Below are 17269 nucleotides of genomic sequence, written 5' to 3'. Positions count from 1 at the left end.
CACTGGGCTGGATGAGATCTCCTCCGCTCAGGCATTCATTCTGATCTCTCTGAAAGAGGACTGGGACAAATCGGGTTTTCTCAAACTCGAATGAAAAAGAAATTGGCCCAATTGTTACATTATGTAGCTGGCAGAAAGTAGAAGTCAAAAGGAACATTATCAGGTTTAGACGGATATCTGTACATCTTGGTGTATTTTTTTATATAAAACAGTTGTTCTCAGCTGCTTGCTTCCTCTCCATCCCTCTCTCCATCCCTCTCTTCATCCCTCTCTCCTTCCCTCTCTCTATCCCTCTCTCCATCCCTCTCTCCAACCCTCTCTTCATCCCTCTCTCCAACTCTCTCTTCATCCCTCTCTCCAACCCTCTCCTAATCCCTCTCTCCAACCCTCTCTCCAACCCTCTCTCCACCCTCTATTCATCCCTCTTTCCATCCCTTTCTCCATCCCTCTCTCTATTCCTCTCTTCATCCCTCTCTCCATCCCTCTCTCCATGCCTCTCTCTAGCCCTCTCTCCATCCCTCTCTCCATCCCTCTCTCTAGCCCTCTCTTCATCCCTCTCTCCAACCCTCTCTTCATCCCTCTCTCCAACCCTCTCTTCATCCCTCTCTCCAACCCTCTCTCCACCCTCTATTCATCCCTCTTTCCACCCTTTCTCCATCCCTCTCTATCCCTCTCTTCATCCCTCTCTCCATCCCTCTCTCTAGCCCTCTCTCCATCCCTCTCTCCATCCCTCTCTCCATCCCTCTCTCCATCCCTCTCTCTAGCCCTCTCCTTCATCCCTCTCTCAATCCATCTCTTCAACCCTCTCTCCATCCCTCTCTCTAGCCCTCTCTTCATCCCTCTCTCAATCCCTCTCTCCAACCCTCTCTTCATCCCTCTCTCCAACCCTCTTTCCAACCCTCTCTCCAACCCTCTCTCCATCCCTCTCTCCATCCCTCTCTCTATCCCTTTCCCCCGCTCTTTCTTTCCCCTCTGTTTTTCTCTCTCTCTTTCTCTCTTGTTCTAACTGTCTCTCACTCACTCTCTCTCTCTTAACTCTGTCTCTCTCACTCTCTATATCTTTTTCGCTGTTATCCCTTTCTGGCCAGCTCTCCTTTAATTGATCTCTTTTGTGTGCAGACAGGTCATTCTGCTCCTTCCACCTCCATTTCCAATGTGCTGTGTCTAACCAGGCCAGACTGGGCACCGATGGGCCTGGCTGCACGATGTCTCAGGCTGTACACCCAGACACTCAGCCCCTGTGGGACAGGACCGACGCAGACAGACACCGGGGTGGAGACTGAAACACGCTCACTCACTCCGACACACGCACAGAATCTCTCTCTCTCTCTCTCTCTCTCTCTCCTCTCTTTCTCACCATCTCTCTCTTGCTGTCTTTCTGTCTCGCTCCCTCCCCGTACACCTCTCTCCTCTCTCTCTCTCTCTCTCTCTCTCTCTCTCTCTCTCTCTCTCTCTCTCTCTCTCTCTCTCTCTCTCTCTCTCTCTCTTCCGGCACAACCGATCCCTTCCTCTCCCTCCCTTCCTCTCTGTCTGACAGACGCAGCCTCATTCTCAGAATGAGAGGAGTGCAGCAGACTGTGAAAACAGTCTACCCTTGTTGTCTGAATGCCGGTGTTATCTTTATACTGTGTTTGGTTTGAGGGGAATAAGGCTGGTGTCTTCAAAGCAAGCTGCGCTAGTCTTTTTCTCATGGTTACATCCGTTGCAATGTAGTTGAAGTGGTAGACGCATCTATCCTAGACTAGACTAGGCTACACTTCACATCTATCCTCCATATTGTCCTGGACAGAATAGAATATGTGAATGTGTGTGTGTGTGTGTACACATTCTTGTAATGGTTGACTCGGCGTAATCTATACAGTTGGTTACCACCCATAGCTTTAGGTTAAAAGCTTTTTGTGTGTGTATACAGTATGTGTCCGTGTGTGCTTGTGAGCACTTGCATGTGTGTGTGCGTACGTGTGTGTGTGTGTGTGTGGTCCGTGCAGCTCTGCAGTGTACAGCTGTCACTCTGATCCTACATCAGTCAGAGCCTGCTGAGCCACACATTGACATTCAGACTTCCGCCTGCCTCTCCAGCAAAAATAGATATGTAAAACGGCAACCTCTCCCCCCCCCACCCCCCCCCCCACCCCCCACCCCCCCCCCCACCCCCGTTTTCCCACGCATAGCTTGACTCAGGCAGGGATAAAGAAAGGTCTCTAGCTGCCGTCTGTTATGGCAAGATCTAGGGGAAGAGAGGCAGAAAGAGAGAAAAGAGAGAGATGGAGAACGAAAGCAGGACAAGAGACACTACAAGGCCCACAGCTTTCACCTATCCTGTTTTCCTCGCTCATTCTCTCCCTCTCTTTCTCGTCCTTTTTGTCCACCTCTCCGTCCACAGTCTGTGGGTCATCCACAGCTATCATACTGCTCTCGGACCAAGCCTTCATACATTGAGCTGTGGAATCCCATGTCTATGGTAGGAGTAGCTCATCTGTTACAGAGGGTTAGAGAAGCTGTCACTAACACTGTACTGTTCCAATACATTTCTTTTTTTTTATTTCTTACCACTCGTTCTCCCACCCTTTCTTTCTCTCTCACCTGCCTTCTCTCCCTCTCTCTTGTTCTCTCTGTCTCTCCCCCTCTTTCTCTCCAGCCTTTCTCTAGCCCAGTGTGAGCTGTAGGAGGTGACATTTTTGCTTCTGTTCACAGTCTTGTATTGTTCCCAATTTGGAGAAGAGGAATGTTGATGGTGGGATGTGAAGATAGCCTCCTCTTTTCTCAACATAATGTGTGTTGTTTAGTCAGCATTGTAACACCAAACCCTGTTAATAATAGTACTGTATACACTATACAATACTATACTAGTATACTATATACTATAGTATCTCATATAGGTTAGGAAATATTACAGGTTTAGTTTCTTAATTCAAGGTTTTGATAAGCCACTAAGGATTGGCAAGAGGAGCAGGAATAAATATGTCCAGTCAACATGTACTTGGCGATAAACAAAACAAATGGCGATAAACTTGAAACTTGAGAATCGCAGACTACCATAACAATGGTCTTAGCCATATTTAGGTCTAAATTAAAGAGTCTAAATGACAAAACTTCATAAAAAGGTTATTCGGCAGTCACTTTATTGAACACTTACGTAGCTACTTAATACATTGTTACTGTAGCATTTAAAGTAAACAAGTTCATATGATGGTGTTTTATCAACACAAACCCAGAGACTGAAGCAGAGTTACCCAGAGTAGTGGGGCTTCACTCTGGGAGATGGGCCGTGTTATTGATGGGAGCTCGGGCCCGCCCTGCTGGCTTCTCATTCGCTGTGATGGATGCAGAGACGAGCGGGAGCGCTGGGTCTTTGGATTTCATTCGCTCATGGCTGCACAATTGCTCTTATCGATTCGTGGTGGAGTGGTGGGAGGGTGTGTGTGTGTACGTGTGTGTGTGTGTGTGTGTGTGTGTGGATCAGAAGGAGTTGCTGTGTGGATCCCTTGTATTTTGTTTTGCTCTGATGGATCGCTCCCTGTACAATGCAACAGACACACAGTCAGTGGTCTCCTGCTCTCTCCTTCTCCCCCTGTCAGGCCCCCGGAATACTTCTCAACCAATACCATGTTACGGCAGTGGAGTGGGACTTGACTGAAGCTTCTGTGTGAATGTTTGTGTTGTGATTTCAGCCTGTCAGGACCCCTCCACTCCACATGATGATCACGCTCCGTAAAGACCAATCGGGGCGCTCTGAAACACACACTGAAAATCACCTCATTTACAAATCAAACCATTGATTGTCCTCTTGGCCCAGTTAAACACAGTGGAAAGCACCAGGACTAACATTATGATGTGGTGTCCCTGCCTCCATACTGTCATGGATGACATTACCGGACCGCCCTCAGGTCCCCACAAGAAACAGTCCTGTCCTTCTCCCTAATGCGATGACTACGCGCACACCTAATTAAACGCATTTGCATGCATCCATAGGCATGAAAAGGCACACAGGCATAAATATAGACGAACAAAACACATGCATGCGCACATGCTGTTTTCCTCACAGAGCCTCTTACAGATAATATTCTATCAGCATACAAATCACCCTCCAATTCGAACCCTACTGTCTAAAGACGCCAGCTTACACACATACACAAACACATCCTTACTTGTCACACACACATAAGTACTGTACACGCAGTGCAGAAACATACACACAAGCACACAAGTTTCGCTCTCTTTTTTTCCCTTTCTTTATTGTTTGTTCTTTGTTTATAAAGTCAAAGCGGACCTTTGGTTCCCTGGCGCCCAAAAGACTTTTCATTCAACTCTCCTCATTCGTCTACCAGCGGCACCTCCTCCTCATCCCCTCTTTTCCTCACTGGGGCTCCCCTCTCTGCATCCCAGCCTCCATCTCCCAGCTGTGGCGTAGGTGTGTGGGGCTGCATCCATCACGCCCCTTCCTCTCCCCCCCTCACACACACACACACACACTTCAACCCCCCCCCCCCCCCCCCCCCCCCTCTGCTGTCAGGCCAGGGATGGACTACAAATCTTGCCGTCCTGGCGACACAGAGAGCAGCCATTATCAGGCAGCATAATAGGGAGCACAACATGGTGGGCAGGGGGGGGGCCCCCGAGACCGGCACCAGCAAAGTCGAAGAATCGGAGGGAGGGGCTATAGAGGAGGGAGGCAATAGAGATAGAGAGAAGTGAGAGAGAGAAATGGAGCTGAAAGAGGTGAGAGGGGAATAGAGAGAGGAAGGGAGCGATGCAGAGAGTGGAACAGACGGGTGTTGCTGTTCTTGTTGGTGAGCTCCGTTTCTCCCCTGGCTGCTCGCCTGGAGTTAATTGAGAAAAGTCGACCCTGGAGAGCAGGTAAAAAAAACACACCTGGGTGTCGCGAGGCTTCACTGATTCACACTCCGCTGTGTGTGTGTGTGTGTGTGTGCGTGCCTTCATGCACTTCTGTGTGGTGTGTGTGTGTGTGATCAGTCCTTGTGGAGGTATTCTCCTGTCGTCTGAAGGCGCCTTTGCATAGTTTCCAGGGCGACCAAATCACATTTACTCTAAATAAACAGGAAAGTCACGGAAAGTGTTGTCTTAGTTGAGACAGGCGCCAAAACCATTCCCCCCGAAAATAAAACATTTATGTTGGAATCATTCTCGAGGTAAATAATTTGGAAGTCCTGGGTTTGTTATCCTTCTTATATCATCCAGCAGACAGTCTAGTGGCACCTCACACAGGTGCCAAAGGACAATGTCCACAGTGACATTGAATGAAACTAGCCAGGACAGCGCTAGCTGGAATTTGAATCCTAGCGGCAAAACCAATATCCGTTTAACAATGAGAGAGCAACCTGTTCATTCTGCGGTGGCTGATAAACAGTGCCTGTCTCCCCCTCTGTTTTCCTGCGGTGAGAGGCTGGCCACTGTCTTCCCTCCTCCTCCCTCCTCCTCCCTCCCCTCCCTCCCTCCCGGGGTGTGTGATGTATTTTTCACTTCTCGAGCTGTGAATGCGATGGCGGGTCGGCCTGAATACCTGACCCAATACCAAGGTAGAGGGACAGAGACAGAGACCGGTATGAAAAAAAGCAAAAAAGAGAAAGGAAAAGATGAGTGGAGTGAAAATTGCTCTTTTAATGCATAAGTTATTCAGTTATTTGTTGCCCGTCAGCCCATAGACACACCTCAACCAACCTGCACACAAACACACACACACATACATTCAAATATAATATTCAGTATATGTACATGCATCCACTGTTGCTGTTCTGTGTATATGTCTATAAATGCATATATGTTGGAGATTGATCTAAATGTATTCAGGCGAGGCTCACCTGCCTGCTGTGCTGTCACCCTCTAACAGATACACACAAAAAGATAAACAGACACCAACAGACACTCGCACACAAGTGCCACGCGCGGTTTATTTCAAAGTTTTCCTCATCAACTTTCGTTCGACTGTGCCACCCCGTGCTGCCAAGCTGTGAAGTGCCGAGCCAAGACCCCGGTGAGAGTTTGGAGGATCGAAGCAGACTGAAAGCGTCACTGCATCACTGTTGTACACGGCGTCCGCGCGCAGCGTGTGTGTCGTTGGGGGCAAACTTGCTTTATAGCCACTTTAGAGAACCACTGCTTTGATGAACCAGTGTGTTCCTGCGTACCTCCAGAATGGACGATGCTATGATAAACCTCCTTAGGAGAAACCTCCAACTTTTCAGCTGTCAACCTGCTGGTAAAACCTTTAACTCATACCACATACAAGTGAATCCTTCGTTCCCTCTCTCTCCCTTCGGTTCTCTCTCCATCTCCCTAGCTCTCTCTTCTTCTTACGTAAACCCACATAGACACACAAACACACACACACACCCTCCCACAAAACACACCATGTCCCCCTCCAGTTCTGGCTCGTGGTCCATCAGTATGCACAGCTAAGACCCGAGGCCCTCATATTATACCCCAGCCAGTGTCCTCCTCACCAAGCTGCGGTGATGCCGTTCATGACTGTGAACAGTCCTGTCGATACGTTTGCTCAGTCCAGAAGGGCGTTGATTATGAGTATGGATTAGCAGGCTCGTTTGACCGTCCCCTGATCATCCCTGGAGCACGGCATCTCAGTCGCACAGTGGGTAGTAAATAACACAACGCCCGAGGTGGCCCTTTGCTATTCACTTACTCCGTGCGCCACTAATTACCACATGATGCCGTGTGCGTGTGTTGTGTGTGTGATAGAGAGAGAGCATTTTGTTCTGTTGTGGTGTGCTATTTTTACATCTTGTACTTGATATCAGACTGTAAAGTGCAGATGAAGCCACTTAAGCAACGCTGCTATTTTATGAATAGTTTATCTAAGACAGAAGTGGTTGAATCAGTGCTGTACAGCATTATTTGTTGCACTTGGTCTACTCTGAGATCTCTCTCCCTCATTTGCTCTCACTAATGTGTCAGTTATTTACTGAACTTGAGAACGAGGATTCCGTCTTGTCTCTCAGCTCTGCAAGTCAGACAGGCATCTCGGTATTCCACCCACAGCGACAACATGAACTGTGTCGTCAACATCGCTCCCTGAACCATATCTCACTTTCCACACCCATACCCCTGCCTCTTCCCTGAGCCCTTCACTGCCCCCTCCCTCCTTGCCCTCGGCGTGCCTCCTTCCCCACTCCCTCCATCCCTGCTCCTCTTCTTAACAAACCCACTCACTGTCCCACTCTCCGGTCCTCCTCTCCCCCCCGGTGGCTCGACCAGTCCCTCCACCAGTAAAGTGAGGATAAAGTCATTCTCTTACAGGGAATATGAGCCATTTCTAATTCAGACAGACCAGACATTTGACTTTTAAATGGCTCATAAAAGCCCTTCCCATTTACAAGGCCGCTCTGAAGAAGGAGTGGAATCTCTAAATGTTTAATTTCCCTCTTGCTGTGCCACGGCACCGTGGTGATGATGTCCCGTTAAAGTCATGGCAGCTTTACAGTTGGAGGAGAATGGCCTCACTCTGTCCGACGAAGGCTAAGTGATTGGCTCTCGTTCACTAGGGAGAGAGAGAGAGAGAGAGAGAGAGAGAGAGAGAGAGAGAGAGAGAGAGAGGGAGAGGGGAGAGAAGGACCAATAGGACTAGCTGGCCCCCACAGTCCCTGGGTGAGAGGAGAGATCCAGCTCACTTCTTGACCAAGTTAATAATACATACAAGATTGGCTTGCAGCAGGTGTGACAAAGCTAAGGCTCTTAATAGGCTCTGAGGAAATTGAAAACTTTAAATATTACAATTTAATATTAAATTGAGGTTAGATCTAAGTTGAGCTCTTTGTTGTGTGTTCTGTTTTCTTTGCGGCATAAGGATAAGGACCTCTGCCCAGCAAAATCAACAGCAAAAACATAGGCGAGAGGCATATGTAGCGTTTTACCTGTTCACTACAGTATGAATAGTCTGTGAGTTCTGACCTTGAGTGGAAATATCTGAGACAACGCACAAACAAAGCACACACAGACACAGGACACACACACGCAGACATACACACAACACCACACCTCCAGAGGAACGAGTTGTGTAAATTATTCGATGGGATTGAATGTCCCGCCCCCTGTCTCCAAAATCTACCCTCTGAAATTTTCTCTCTCTCTCTCTCTCTCTCTCTCTCTCTCTCTCCTCTCTCTCATCTCTCTCTCTCTCTCTCTCTCCTCTCTCTCTCTCTCTCTCTCTCTCTCTCTCTCTCTCTCTCTCTCTCTCTCTGTGTGTCTCTCTCTCTTTCTCTACCTCTCTCTCCCAGTCAGTGGACCCAACAGGCTTGTATGAAACTGTGATCTGATCGTTAATTGGAACCATGTCAGGTCAGTTTAATATGATCCAGTGGTCCAGGGCGCCTGCCAGGGGAGAGGGAGCCCAGTGTGGTGTTTAACCAGGGCCCTTCCTGGGGGCTACGTCTCACCTTGCTCCCTGAGCCAGGCCCTGGCAGGTACAACACACAGCTACGCGCTCCAATCCCCTGAAACAATGAAACAACACCCTGCTCATTCCATGCCGCTCGGGAAGCAATCCTTCTCAGTCACACTCTTGCCCTTGTTCTTTCTCTCTCTCTCTCTCTCTCTCTCTCTCTCTCTCTCTCTCTCTGTCGCTCTCTCTCTCTATCTCTCTCTCTTTGTGTCTCTTTCCCATCTCTCCCTGTCTCTCTCCCTGTCTCTCTCTCTATCTCTCTTTCTTTGTGTCTCTCTCTGTCTCACCATCTCTCTCTCTCTCTTTATCTCTCTCTGTCTCTCTCCTGTCGTTCTCTCTCTCTCAGTGTGTCTCTGCTGTTCTCTCTCCCCCCCTGAGATCACTCTAGGGAAGTGGATCAACACCAGGAGCCCCATGATGACAAGCTCAAGTTTAGGAGTGTGGAGACAGGGCCCTGGTGGCAGAATGTTTCTGGCTAGTTTTGAAGGGACAATTCCCTGGGCAGGAGGATCTGGCATAGGGCTGGTCCAGCTGACAGACGGATGTCTGTCTCAGAGGTGTCCACGCTGGATCGCTGTGTGGACCCTCTGGGTCCAGAAAGCAGACTGAGCTGGGGGCCCCAGAGAGGGGTTGGGATTGGAGGGGCACCAGGGCCAGTCTGCTGCCTCGGCTTCTTCTCTGGGGTCACTTGGAGATGGCAGGGGGACGACCCGAAGGACACACACACACTCGTGTCAGAAACAAGGTTCAGAGTTCACCTTTCCGAACACATTTACTGTCACTGTCACAGTGTCCCCAATGAGGCCACATGCTCTGTCTCACGCAAACGCACAGACACCCACACATACGCACACTCAAAGCACCGTTGAGGGAGAAAGTGTGTGTGCTTGTGTGTGTGTGTCAGAAAACAACTGGGAGGATTCTTTACAGTAGGAAATGTGGGTGCTGAGACTGGCGTCAGTGGCGACATCTTCCATCCAAACTTGTGCTGGTCGCTTGCTAGGAGTAGTTACAGTAGCGCATCCACCGCTACATCTGTGTCTGGGAGGGGTGGAGCAAAGCTAGAAAATCATCAAGAGCCAAGGTTCACATTGTCTTTCTATTCATACTGCCGGAATATGTCAAATGTGCTATAGCATTTGGTGCAACATACACGGTGGACATTGAGATCTACTTAGAATTCATAGTGCAAATAGCAGCGCACTTATTAGGCAATATGATACTTAATCAATCAATTTGTTTTATAATGATGTTATGATTACTGTGATGCCTTGAGGGAAAAAATTGAAATTGTGTCATCTTTTGTGATTAAATTAAAACATGTCATTAAAATGGATAATGAGTGTGTAAGACAAACACAAGATCTTGATTACTGTTCTAGTGTGGTGGTAGTTTGGAGATAAGTAGAAAAACTACTCATTAAATGAGCTGGCTTATCGCTGAAATAATTGGCGCACATTATCTGTCCTTTTCCCCTATTCTCTAGCCCATGTTTGTTAACAAAGAGCTTCTGTTCTATTCAGTCTCATTAATTAGAATGTATGGTACAGTGTGTGCATGTCTGTGTGTGTAGACCGCCACGTCTCTAATCGCTGCAATTTTTACGGCGCCGCTCTAGACGTAGAACTGTGCCGGAGTCAAATCTATTGAGATGATCTTAATCAGCAATATAATAAAGCTAGTTTGTGTGTGGGAGGGGAGAGATGTACAGACTGGCACACATGCTCCAGCCTCGCTCGCTCGGGTGGAAATAGAACCAGACCACTGAGTCACCAAAACACTGTATCAGAAGCACATACTGTTCCTCAAGTAGGATACTTATGCTAAACAAGCACTTAGTTCAAATCCATTGAAATAATTCTAGTCTTTGAATTGCATGCTCAGCTATTAGATAATGTGGATTCTGTAGGAAGGTCAAAAGTTATTTGGAGGTTTGAAGGTATGTTCCGTTATTGCTGATAGTTTCATGATTTTGGACTTGTTTGGCTGCGTTCATGCAGAGTCTGTGCGGAACCAGCTGTGAGTCCCTGGCTAGGTAATTTGATTCTGTGAGGAAGGTTTGGGGTTTACTGGGTCAGCCCAAGGGGCCATGCTGCAGTAATAGAGGGTAGAGCTGGAGGGCCCAGGCTCAAAACCTCCATTAGCTTTTATTCCAACAAAATAGGGACAAACAACCTCTGCGACCTTCTGGAGCGTTCCCTCGGCTGTCCAACTGCCCCCCGCGTCGAGCGACGTGGGAACGGGTGACTAGTCAGCTAGTCATGATGGGCAGACAAGGCGAACATGAGAACAAAATGCCTATTTGGTACTAAAAGGGTGTCCGTCGGCTATTGCGCATGCTTTTCAGCTAAAAGTGGCGAGCTTGAGAAGGTGTCATTTGAAACGTCTCTCCTTTCCTCCGCAGTGGGACGCAATTACAGAGATGGATGAGCACAACCGGCCCATCCACACCTTCCAGGTGTGCCACGTCATGGAGCCCAACCAGAACAACTGGCTCCGCTCCAACAGGATCTTCCGCCAGGCTGCCCAGAAGGTCTACGTGGAACTGCGGTTCACCCTCCGCGACTGCAACTCCATCCCCTGGGTGTCGGGCACCTGCAAGGAGACCTTTAACCTCTTTTACTACGAGACCGACGAGGCCCACGGCGTCAAGTTCAAATCCTCCCAGTTCACCAAGATCGACACCATCGCTGCCGACGAGAGCTTCACCCAGATGGACCTGGGCGACCCGCATCCTCAAGCTGAACACTGAGGTCCGGGATGTGGGGCCCGTCACTCGGAAGGCTTCTACCTGGCCTTCAGGACATCGGCGCCTGCATCGCCCTGGTGTCAGTCAGGGTCTACTATAAGAAGTGCCCTTTCACCCTGAGGAACCTGGCCTCCTTCCCCGACACGGTGCCGCGCGTCGACTCCTCCTCATTGGTGGAGGTAAGGGGGGCGTGTGTCGACCATGCTGAGGAGAGAGACCCCCCCCAAGCTGTACTGCGGGGCGGATGGTGATTGGCTGGTGCCCCTGGGGAAGTGTGTCTGCAGCGTGGGCTATGAGGATATGGACAGCTCCTGCCTCGGTAAGACTCTCTCTCTCTCTCTTTGTCCCCCTCCTTAAGATAGCATATTCCTACTTTTAGCCTTCTTTGTTACCATTCTCCCTCTCTCTATCTCTCTCTCTCTTTCAGTATCCTTCTGAACTGTATTTTCATGATTCAGCAACTAGACAGTGTGACACAGATGCAGCCCAGCTGAGTAGAGGAAGTTGAGTAGCTAAGTGGATACTGTAGTGGGTACACACCCGATTGGATGTCAGTTCACAGTCGCTGTGGAGTCGAGGGCATTTCTAGGGACTACACGGGGCTGTACATCATCTGTACAGTCACTGAAGACTATCAGATGTTTAACCTCAGCAGCCATCACCTCGGTAGGACCAGACACATTGTGTAAAGCATCAAATTTATCTTTCTCTCTCCCTCTCTCTATCTCTCTCTATCTCTCTCTCTCACTCTCTCTCTCTCTCTCTCTCTCTCTCTCTCTCCTCTCTCTCTCTCTCTCTCTCTCTCTCGTCTCTGTCCATCAGCAGTATCAGTGCCATGCAGACAGGCAGAGCCCCATGCAGATACACAAAGGCAGCGTGTCATTCCCCTACCCTTGATTATCTCCTTCCTGTCATCCGTCCATCCTCCTCCCTCCCTCTCACCTTCCTCCTGCCACCCCTTCTTCCTCAACTCTCCCACCTCCATGCGTGTTCCATTGTAACAACCTGCCCACTAAGTCATTCAGATGAGATGTAATGTGAGGAGCTAAGGCTGTGTGCGACAGGGAGAAAGGAGCTGTGACTGTGATATAGTATCTGCATTAGGGAAATCTCCTGGTGAGAGTGAGGGGGTTTGTTCCCTGTCTCTACCCCCCACCTTGGAGCTCTATCAGTGGGCAGGATCTGCCTGCAGATGCAGGCTGCTGTGGAGCTCTGGCTTTGCTGTCAGTGGACCCGCTGAGAGGCTGTAATGGGTTTGGGAAGAAATCCATCTGTGTTTGGAACCCTCTGAACATGGTGTGTGTGTGTTTGTGTGTGAGTGTGTGTGTAGATATGTGTTTGGGTGTGCGTGTTTGTGTGTATTGATGTGTGTGTGTGTCAGCAGTCTGCCATTCCACCTCCTACTGTCACAAAGGCTATGGTGCTGTGGCAGCTTGCCCCTGGCTGTCCAGACAGAGGTTTGATCCGGCGGCCTATGATGTCAGATGTGGGTTATCTCTGGCTGACTCCTCTCTGTGGGACACCCACTGACACAAACCACCCTGGTTCAGAGACAGGCCAGGGCTCCCTTTCTCGTTGTCTCTCTCTTTTTCTCTCTCTCTCTCTCTCTCTCTCTCTCTCTCTCTCTCTCTCTCTCTCTCTCTCTCTCTCTCTCTCTCTCTCTCTCTCTCTCTCTCTCTCTCTCTCTCTCTCTGGAAGAGGATTGTGTACGAGTTGCACATATCAAATGGCAATCTATTTTAAAGTCATCCACTTTCTGTCTTTACAGTCGGTGGTGTTATTGTTTGTGTCCTTGAGCCAGAGATGTAGATACGGCAGGTAATAGGTCTACTGATGTCGCTGCTGAAGCACCCAGGGACTGTGGGGCCAGCTAGTCCTCTTGGTCCTTCTCTCTCCTCTCCCTCTCCCTCTCCCTCTCCCTCTCTCTCTCTCTCTCTCTCTCTCTCTCTCTCCCTCTCCCTCTCCCTCTCCCTCCCTCCCTCTCTTGCCCCACTCTAAAGGCCAGGCTTATCTCTCTTCAGTGGGGGAAAGAGGGGAAGGGGGGCACAGATCTCTCTGCAGGTCTGGGGCTTTTTCAGCAGGGTGGAGGTCAATGCTTCCAGGGGTTATGTTTGTGTATGTGTGGGGGGGACATATGGAGGAGAGGAGGGGAAAGTACGGCTAACGAGGTGGACGGTAGAGAGAGGGTGAGCGGGTAGGGATAAAGAGAGGAGGGTGAAACAGCAGTCAGTCCAGGGCCAATAGGGAGTCTATGGGGAGGGAGAGGGAGAGTAGGGGATAAAGGTCAGAGGGGCTACCTGGTGCTGTCACTGCTTGGCAGGCTCCATCAGAAGGTCACAGCCTCTCTCCCCTCCATGGGTACCAGCAGGACTTCCCCTGGCAGAAATGAACACACTGCCCTGAATAGCCCAGCTGAGAGATGCCAGCCATCTGGAGATTGAGCACAACTAAATAGCCATTCATTACGTAGCAATAATGACAAAGTTTATATTCAATTGTGGTGAATTTCACATTTTTGCATGAAAAATGGGTTTGAAGTCCATTTTCGGCACCATTGTCTCTCTTCCCAGCTGTCCTGTTGCTGTGAAGAGTTGAGTAATGGTTGATTGTGATTCATACTCTGATGTGGGCTGGAGAGGATCCGCAGCTGCAGGCCCAGCTGCACAGTAATCAGTAGGCCAGGGGTGAAACTGCAGCTGTGATTAGAGCCGCGCTGCACCACAATGGCGGCCTCTTTCAAGTCTTTGTTCTTTCAATTGAAGACTGTGGTACAAGAATGGTTCTATAATCCACATGTAAATATATCAGATTAACTGCCTCTTTGGGCTTCAGGGGACCAGATGGTTAGCTTAGCTTGTTGCTGAGATGGAGAGACAGGCAGGTAGAGATGCGGGATCACAGACAGACAGACAGATAGACTGACAGGCAGGCAAGCAAAGAAATGGGAGGACAGACAGACAGGCAGGCAGATAGGAAAACATTTGTTTAGTGGTATCTGCTACACTAGGATGTAGATAGTGGTCTGACAGGTATATATGTCATGTATTGCCAGAGCTGTGTCTGAGACATTTCACGGACTGTTGCTTGTCGGGTGAATTACAGAGCTCTAAAATGACGGCTATCCTGACACGACCCGAAAAGTTGATACAGAGTATACGGAGAGTTTATACTAGAGTTTACATACGCACACACTCACACACAGAAACCAGAAACAACAAAGACAGCGTGGCTCTGTGGTCTGGAACTTGTATATAATCATCCCATTATTCCTGGATGAACACTCAGACATACTTAGATACAGCGGTGTTCACATTACAAATAATCGTATATCTCTATCTTGTTTTTCTCCCAGCCTCCCCCTTCACTCCCACTCCCTCCCTTTCCTCCTCCCTCTGTCCCTCTCTCCGTAACATATTTCACAGTCGAGTTGAACCCCAACCCTGTGGGCTACATGTAGCCATTTAAATGCAGTGTCAGCCCTAAAACACAGCCCTGCTCATTGTTCCAGCGTTCACGCCGGCTAGGCTCGTTTATTATGAGGAACCTCCATGCGAGTGAGCTAGCTTGGTACCACCGAGAGCTGCACCAGAGGCTGCACGAGGCTATACCTTAGTCCCAGGTCACCTCGGCAGCATTGCTGTTCTCTCATCCTAATCATCAGCCCTGCTTCCCTCTCAGCCTGACGCGGCCTCAGCCAAGCTCTCGCTCTCTCTCTCTCCTGTTCACTCTACCGACAGCCCGGGTTTAAAATGAAGTCCTGAAATGTTGGACCATATATGCACTGATTACATACAGATTACACAACATCGACTCTTTAGAGGGTTACTGAACAGAGGTTATATTTCACAGCAGCAAAAAACAACTTTAAACTGAGATTTAAACCCTTATAAATACTATTATAAATATACGTAAATGTAAGCCTATCAAGCAAGCATATTTGAGAGCAGATCAACGGCACAAAAGAGCTTAACAGGGCTGGAGATGCATGCAGGTATCTGGATAAAGCACTGCTCTACACCCTTTGCTTCTTCTCAGACAGCCAATCTTCTCTCATGTAATCCCAGTTGTTTGTTCACAGTTGTAACCGATACTGTACATACGACCCCACGCTCTCATCGACTGTCAACGCGCTTTTTGTCTCCATCTTTCTATTTCTCTCTGTCTCTCGGTCTCTTTCTTTCGGTAAACCCTGAAGTAGATGACAGATCGTTCTGACATTCCCATCTGAATAGACCCTGACTAGAGTGCGGGGCTCTCAGCTGTCATTACGGCGTAACCTTCCACTTTTCTTCCAGACTATGGAAACAATTATTAACTTCACTCAAACAAGTGCCGTTCAGACAGCCGATAAGTTAGCAATTTGGCGTAATTGTGTTGCTAGACACACTCAGCTGTGTGTACTTCAGAGAGCTTACCTGATTATTTTGCCTGACATTGTATTGCTCGTCGAGTCCATGTGAGCGGCTGCACTGTAATTTAATTGTATAAAAAAATATAATGTGTGTCGTCAATTATGGTTTTGAAATGACCACAACAACCCTAACTCTACCATGCACAAAATAGGTGTTTTGTGAAATATGTAAATATATTGTTTTGCTGTTAAATATACCAGCTGTAACAGGTGTGATAGTGGAACTAGAATAAACATTATTTTGTGGATCATATGTAGGTTGTGATGGCAGCTAGCACTACTGTCAATCAGCATTATTGTAATTTGTGTGTATTAACTTTTTGCAAATAGCTGTTTAGTTGAAATAGTTTTATTTAACAGTCTGAATAATATATGGGTGTTTCCATGGTTAGAATTGCATCAGTATTGCATCAAATTGCATAAATGATGTACTGTAGCTGACAAGTTTATCTAGCCAGCTAAATTAGTAGCTTGTAACTACTCTAATAATTAGCTTCATCATCACCCTACCCTCTAAGCCAACCTGGGCTTGTTGTTCTTCTACTAAGTTCTAGGTTCTATCTGAGCTGTATGTCTGTTCTGGTACTGTGTGTCGCCCAGTCCTGTTCCGGCGAGCAATGAGTAGAACAGACTGTATCTGTATCAGACTGCAGAACAGACTGTATCTGTTTTTAGGTGACAGAGTAGGAGGCCCAGACTGTGTCTGCCATCTATGATGCCTCAGCCAGCAGGACACATCGCTTTTACTGAACCACAGAAACTCCATCTGAACTCAGGGCTCAGAAGATATAGTATATTTTAACTTAATGTTTTGTGGAAAAGTGAACACCCTTGTAGTGAATTTTCTGAAAAATACAGTTGCAAACAAAAACACAAAAACAAGTCAAAAGTATCTGCAGGTCGATATTTTGAACAGCATCTTCAAGGACCAGTTTATTTGGAAAAGCAATGTGTCAGACGTTGCGTGTTAGTAAGCTGCTGCCTTGTCAGCCCTACGCTCACCGGGCTGACAGAGGGCTACGGCGATGGAAGTGGTGAGCATTGGCCCAGCAGAGCGTAGCGTTCAGAAGGCTTTCCTGTCTCCGCTGCGATTAGCCCCTCACACTAACACTCAGATGAACTGGGAGAGGAGAGAAGCGGTGACAGAAAGGACTGGCGTCCCTTGACTGACCCAACATGACTGCATTTCTCACTGCAGAGAGACGTGTCTTGAACCCAACCTTGGAGGAAGAGGAAGACATCTGTCCTGCTGCGTTCCAACATTCATGTTGCACACATCCTCGTGTAGGCGCACAGGCACGCTTTTGTTCTCGTTTTCCTTTCTACCCACTGTCCCCTTTATTTCACACCTTTCCCATCTCTCTCTCTCTCTCTCTCTCTCTCTCTCTCTCTCTAATCTGCCCTACCCCCTCCATTGATCCATGTCTCTAGGTAACACTCAGGGCCTCATGTACTAACGCTTTTGCGCTAGTATTTGTTTCGCAATTTGCGCGTAAAAGCATGGCGAGGTATGTACAAACATGCCGCACTGAGGTAAAAGACTGCCTGTCGCGGGAACTGAAAATGGCAAATTGCGCTTTTCCGTGTCATGCATATGCATTCACAGGAGGGTCAAGGGGAAAGTGGGAGTTTCCCATAAAGAGATGGGAGGGGATGCGTAAAGTGCGCCTAATTATGTATTCCGCAATATGTACAA

The 17269-nt window shown here is 48.4% G+C and overlaps 1 protein-coding gene across 1 annotated transcript in view; it reads left to right on the top strand.

The window, feature by feature from the left end:
* Nucleotides 1-17269, top strand: part of LOC136965786 (ephrin type-A receptor 6-like) — a 92321-nt gene that overhangs the window by 14358 nt on the left and 60694 nt on the right. The window contains 4 exon segments of the mRNA XM_067260017.1: nucleotides 10818-11141; nucleotides 11143-11195; nucleotides 11197-11380; nucleotides 11382-11481. Of these exon segments, the coding sequence (XP_067116118.1) occupies nucleotides 10818-11141; nucleotides 11143-11195; nucleotides 11197-11380; nucleotides 11382-11481 (661 nt within the window).

This window comes from Osmerus mordax, chromosome 2, assembly GCF_038355195.1.
Source record: "Osmerus mordax isolate fOsmMor3 chromosome 2, fOsmMor3.pri, whole genome shotgun sequence".
NCBI classification, from domain to species: domain Eukaryota; kingdom Metazoa; phylum Chordata; class Actinopteri; order Osmeriformes; family Osmeridae; genus Osmerus; species Osmerus mordax.
The sequence above is the reverse complement of the archived record's forward strand: the minus strand, read 5'-3'. Positions and strand labels throughout refer to the sequence as shown.